This window comes from Carya illinoinensis, chromosome 7 (genome assembly GCF_018687715.1).
Source record: "Carya illinoinensis cultivar Pawnee chromosome 7, C.illinoinensisPawnee_v1, whole genome shotgun sequence".
NCBI lineage: Eukaryota > Viridiplantae > Streptophyta > Magnoliopsida > Fagales > Juglandaceae > Carya > Carya illinoinensis.
In genome coordinates this window covers 11,541,990-11,548,207 of record NC_056758.1, presented here as the reverse complement: position 1 = coordinate 11,548,207, position 6,218 = coordinate 11,541,990, and the positions used below count along the sequence as shown (strand labels likewise).

Below are 6,218 nucleotides of genomic sequence, written 5' to 3'. Positions count from 1 at the left end.
CGGGTCAAGTTTGGAAAATAAAGGCGAAGATAGGCTAGAGAATATTTGAATTAATAATTATAAGCACAATAAAAAGTTACATATGCATATATACTTAGATGCTAATTCTGAGAAATACGCTAACCCAATAACAAGCATCAAATTGAAATCTTCATTATTAATCCTCTCCTTTACCGTTTTATATGTCATTAAGTGGAAAGTATTCGGTCGATAATATGTACTGTACGTCATTAGTATTCGAGAGGAGAGCTATACGTAATGTTAGATGGGATGATCAGAAATTCTAGTCTTATCTCGAAATTTCATTCTTAAACATTATTTAAACACAAAATATTTTTTACTTTTAAATTTTTAATTTTTTATCTAATTATTATCTAATCATTACAATTTTTTAAACTTTAAAACAAAACACAAAATACTATACAACTTTTATAAGTTGTTTTATAAGATTTTGGAAAAGAGAGAAAAAGTTGAATACAAATTTATAAAGTTAAAATATTTTTATTATATAATTTTTTAATATATAAGTTTTTAATTTAAAATTTGAAAAAGCTGATTTTTTTTTTATTTTTTTATTGTGTTTCATTTAAAAGTTTTAAAAAATTTATCATAATTAATTAATAATCAAATAAAAATAATTGAAAATTTGAAATTATTTTGTCATCTTAAAAAAGAACAATATTACAATTGAAGAAGGCGTTTGGGATGGATATCCATACGATCCCGAAATTTGAATAAAAGAAACAAAAAACAATATTTGGATTCACACGCTTTTCTAAAATAGATTATTTCTCGGAAATTTCAACTAATTATTACATCGTCCATTAAAATTTTCCATAAACATGCAAGAGAACTTCCTTGTAGGTCTCTAGCAGACCAACTTGGCCATTATGCAATTATGGCGACCAACATGGCCATTATATATGTAATTATGGTACTGCTCGATATTCGATAACCAAAATAGAAAATGCTTTTCTAGGAAATTATTATTTTCACCTCCAAATATGATCCTTTTTTATGCTCTTCACTTCGTGATGGAAAAGCAAAATAATTGATAAGGGAACGGTCGCGGACAGCGCAAAAGGGCATGATGCTAGGTCAGGATTGACTCAAAAGCTTAACAAACTTATCAGTCACAATTATATTAGTCCATTTAAAATGAGTTAGAGGAAATTATTTTTCGTGTTAGGTTAACAGGACGACTTGCATTAATTACACGCGGATTCTTTAAATCGATTTTATAAAAAGTTGTGTGAAATTGCGAGTTAGTTGTTCACAGTATTCACGCGTATAATTAAGAAGATAAACTATTGATTTTATATATATTTTAAAATATTTTAAAGAAAATTAATATACTAATAATCACTTTCTAAACTATTAAGTATATAAAAAATAAAAAAATTAAAATACATAAGAGGTCAAATTGAGAGCTGGGGGCAAACTCAAGCATAATATTATCATTTTCCAATATACATAAATATTTTGTGATATTATCATTTTCCAAGCAAGATATTGAGTTTTTTGTTTTTTTGGCAAGCTGCAGTTTATAGATACAGATGAATCCAATTGAACGTAACGGTTTGACTCAACTCTGATTTCTCTTGGAAACAATTACAAACACATTAGATCGATGACAATAACATAACGGTTTGATAATTCATTAGCATTCGAGAGGAGAGGAGTACTTAACGTTAGGGACAAACAATTCTCGCGTAATAGTTTTGAAAAAGAAGTCGATTTTATTATAAAACTTTACATAATTTCTTACATGGATTCATTTTTTAACATATAAAATATAAAAAATACTACTCTTTCTGCTTGTAGCGCTAGCTCCCGTTAGGATTTTTTATTTTATTATTATTAGTTTTTACTTAATGATTAAGTAAATATTTTTTTAATAATATTATAATTTTTTAATATATATATATATATATATATATTTAAAAGTGTCAAAAAACTACATATAAAAAATAATAATAATAGATAAAATTAACTAGCTAACTAGAGCTCCAAAGCGGTAGCTGTAGAGCCACCCACAAAAGATACGGAAACCGGTATATATCGAGTGGATCGAGTTTCTATTAAAGCAAGATCCGAGTCAAGTTTGGAAAATAATATTAATCTTTTACAGTTTTATTAAGTCATTAAAAGTAGAAAGTATTGGATAATATTATACGTCATTAGTATTCGAGAGGAGAGGAGTTACATTTTATTTATTTATTTATTTTATTATTATTAAATTATAAAATCTTTTATTTGGAAAACCGAATTAATGCCATCAGACTAATTTATGCTGTTGGCTTGAGGAGTTACTTAAGGAACTACCTTGAAACTTCTGATGAGAATCATGAAACTTCCGTGATCATATTGATACTGGCGCTGTTATATATCGAAGATATTAATGCAATGGTTAGCATATAACTTCGCTACTGGCTATTACTATTCCCCAAAACTTCTGATAATTCCCAATTTCCCCAAAACCCTCTCTGTTTCACTCTTATCGTCCATTTTCGTTTCCGCCATGAGGTTGCGAAGGCCTGCGGGGATAGCTACCTGTGATCAAGAAGCGGATTGGTCTATCTCTAAGACCCACAAAAGAAGGTGGCGGTTGGCTTTCACGGTCATCTACTTTACAAGGGCTCTTACTTCTATTTCCAAGAAATTAGTTCTTGACAAGAAGGGCCCTGTTCTGCGCTCCCTCTCTTACGTTGCCATCGAGGTGCAACCGCCCATCGACGAGGCTATTTCCTCGGTCGACCAGCCCGCTATATTTCTCAATGTTGATCCAAATACGTTTGCTGAGATGGTAAGGGACAAAAACTTTGTATCTTTGAGTCAATTTGGAGGGGTTAACGAAATTGCCTTAATTCTTCGAACTGATTTAAAAGATGGTGTTAATGGTAGCGAGGCAGGTCTTAATGAAAGAAAGAATGTTTTTGGTGTTAATAAATTTCAAAAGCCACCAGCAAAACGATTTTTTAGCTTTTTGCTAGAGGCATTTAAAGATAAAATAATTCTTATACTTGTCGCGTGTGCTGTACTCTCGCTTGCTTTCGGTATCAAACAACATGGCTGGAAAGATGGATGGTACGATGGTGGAAGTATTATTGTTGCAGTCTTTTTGGTTGTCATTGTTTCCGCGGTGACCAATTTTCGACAATCAAGGCAATTTCAGAAGCTTTCAGAAAAGAGTAGCGATATAAGAGTGGAAGTTGTGCGAGACGGGAGGCGCGGACCAATATCGATCTTTGAAGTTGTTGTGGGTGATATTGTGTATTTGAAGATTGGTGATCAGATTCCCGCAGATGGGTTGTTCTTGGAAGGGCATTCCTTGAAGGTGGACGAGTCAAGCATGACCGGTGAAAGCGACCACATTGAGATCAATGAAAGGACTCCTTTTATGTTGTCAGGCACGAAGGTGACTGATGGCTTTGGTTTCATGCTGGTCACTTCAGTCGGCATGAACACTGCATGGGGCCAGATGATGAGTTCGATAAACCGCGATTTGAATGAGGAGACACCGTTGCAAGCTCGCCTCAACAAGCTGTCTTCATATATTGGAAAGGTTGGATTGTCGGTGGCTGCACTTGTTCTTTTAGTTCTACTAATCCGATACTTCACAGGAAATACGAAAGATGACATGGGAAAAAGGGAATTCAATGGCAGCCAGACAGACTCTGGGGACATTATGAATTCAGTTGTGGGAATTGTTGCTGCTGCTGTCACTATCATCGTAGTGGCTATTCCCGAAGGCTTGCCTTTGGCTGTCACTCTAACGCTGGCTTATTCAATGAAACGCATGATGGCTGATCATGCCATGGTCCGGAAACTATCTGCTTGTGAGACAATGGGGTCGGCCACAATCATTTGCACCGACAAAACGGGAACCCTTACTTTAAACGAAATGAAAGTAACCGAGGTTTGGCTTGGGAAAGAAGTGAACGATGATACATCTTTGGATATGGCAGGTAACGTTCACAAATTACTCCAACAAGCAGTTGCTTTAAACACAACTGGTGCAGTTTACAAAGCACATTCTTCATCAGTTCTTGAAATTTCTGGTAGCCCAACTGAGAAAGCAATACTTTCATGGGCAATGTTAGATTTGGGGATGAATATGGAAGAAGTTAAGCAGAACTACGAGACAATCCGTGTTGAGGCATTTAATTCAGTGAAAAAGAGAAGCGGAGTTTTGGTGAAGAGGAAGAGCGATAAGACTCTTCATACTCACTGGAAAGGAGCTGCTGAGATGATACTGGCCTTGTGTTCAACCTTCTATGACACTGCCGGGATGCTGAAAGCCCTGGGTGAAGAAGAAAGACTACAGTTTGAGATTATTATTAAAAACATGGCCGCCAAAAGCCTCCGATGCATTGCCTTTGCCCACAAAGAAAGGGTAGATGAAGGTGGACTGGTTCCTCAGAATCTTGAAGAAAATGGACTCACATTCTTAGGGTTGGTTGGCTTGAAGGATCCATGTCGGCCAGGAGTCAAAGTAGCTGTGGAATCTTGCAAAGCCGCTGGAGTTCATATCAAAATGATCACCGGTGACAATGTGCACACAGCAAGGGCTATAGCTATTGAATGTGGTATTCTTCATCCAGATGAGAATCTTGACAATGAAGTTGTAATTGAAGGAGTACAATTTAGAAATTACTCACCCGAGGAGAGAATGGAAAAGATCAATAGAATCCATGTAATGGCCAGGTCGTCCCCCACTACAAGAAAAATGGTCTTTTACGACCAATTTAATGCAACGAAAAGACTATTAGCAACCAAAATTGGTTGCTAATAGTCTTTTCGTTGCATTAAATTGGTCGTAAAAGACCATTTTTCTTGTAGTGCCCTTTCGACAAGCTTTTGATGGTACAATGCTTAAAGCGAAAAGGCCATGTGGTTGCAGTTACAGGTGATGGAACAAATGATGCGCCAGCTTTAAAGGAAGCAGACATTGGACTTTCCATGGGAATCCAAGGAACTGAGGTTGCAAAAGAAAGCTCAGATATAGTGATCCTGGACGATAACTTCACCTCTGTGGTGACAGTGTTGAGGTGGGGAAGGTGTGTATACAACAACATTCAAAAGTTCCTTCAGTTTCAACTCACGGTGAACGCTGCCGCCCTTGTCATCAACTTTGTTGCAGCTCTTTCATCCGGGAAGGTTCCTTTGACTGCTGTGCAGCTACTCTGGGTGAACCTGATAATGGATACCTTAGCAGCTTTAGCCTTGGCTACTGATAAACCCACCAACGATCTCATGGGAAAGCCACCTGTTGGCCGATCAGAACCACTTATAACCCTAATCATGTGGAGGAATCTCATTGCTCAAGCTTTGTATCAGGTAATTATCTTACTGGTTTTACAATTCAAAGGAAGATCCATCTTTGGTGTAGATGAAAAGGTCAAGAGCACCCTTATTTTCAATACTTTTGTCCTCTGCCAAGTCTTCAACGAATTCAATTCAAGGAAACTAGAGAAGAAGAATATATTCCTGGGTCTACTCAATAACAAATTGTTCTTGGCAATTATTGGAATTACAATAGTTCTTCAACTTGTGATGGTGGAGTTTCTGAGGAGGTTTGCCAGTACTGAGAGACTGGATTGGGGGCAGTGGGGTGCTTGCATTGGAATCGCTGCTTTGTCATGGCCGATTGGTTGGCTAATCAAGTGCATTCCAGTTTCAGGCAAGCAGTTAGCATACCACAGTACTGCTTCTACGTCCTGAAAGACTGGCTCGGATTGACCGGCTTTCACCAGAAAAGAGTTGAAAAAAGTGGTACTGTAAGAGTCATGATCTAGTCAGCTTTAAATTAATGATTTTCATTTTCTTTTAATTATAGTACGTACTCCTATTACAAGAAGACGGATTATATGCAATAATAATAACTATTTTCAACAAGAACATATCATTCATTTTGGTAGAAAATAATTATTTTTGTAAGAAATAATTAGTCATTTCTTATAGTGTCCATATATATATATATATATATATATATTTATATGTTATGATTTTACAAAAAAAAAGTACCTGTACGTAGGGTTGATGGGCAATTGACAATTTGTTAAACATATTTTAATTTGCAATCATTTTCCATTTCATATTCAATTCAGAGATAAAATACTTGCTTTAGCTGCATCCAACCAGCTTCAATTCAATTCCAACATTGCAAGTCAAGTTTCCAATTACCTAGTTTTTTTTTTTTGGTAAAAGCTCAACGA

The 6,218-nt window shown here is 35.6% G+C and overlaps 1 protein-coding gene across 2 annotated transcripts; it reads left to right on the top strand.

Annotated features, from left to right (window-relative positions):
• Positions 1–2,329: 2,329 nt before the first annotated feature.
• Positions 2,330–5,928, top strand: LOC122316714 (putative calcium-transporting ATPase 13, plasma membrane-type). Of its 2 annotated transcripts, none has more exons than XM_043133452.1 (2): positions 2,330–4,713; positions 4,845–5,928. In XM_043133452.1, the coding sequence occupies exons 1-2, from the start codon at positions 2,402–2,404 to the stop codon at positions 5,722–5,724; spliced, it is 3,192 nt and encodes a 1,063-aa protein (XP_042989386.1). In that variant the 5' UTR covers positions 2,330–2,401; the 3' UTR covers positions 5,725–5,928. The 2 variants fall into 2 exon arrangements, with proteins under 2 accessions (XP_042989386.1, XP_042989387.1); XM_043133453.1 differs by having other exon boundaries at positions 2,330–4,716; positions 4,848–5,928.
• The last annotated feature ends 290 nt before the right edge of the window (positions 5,929–6,218 follow it).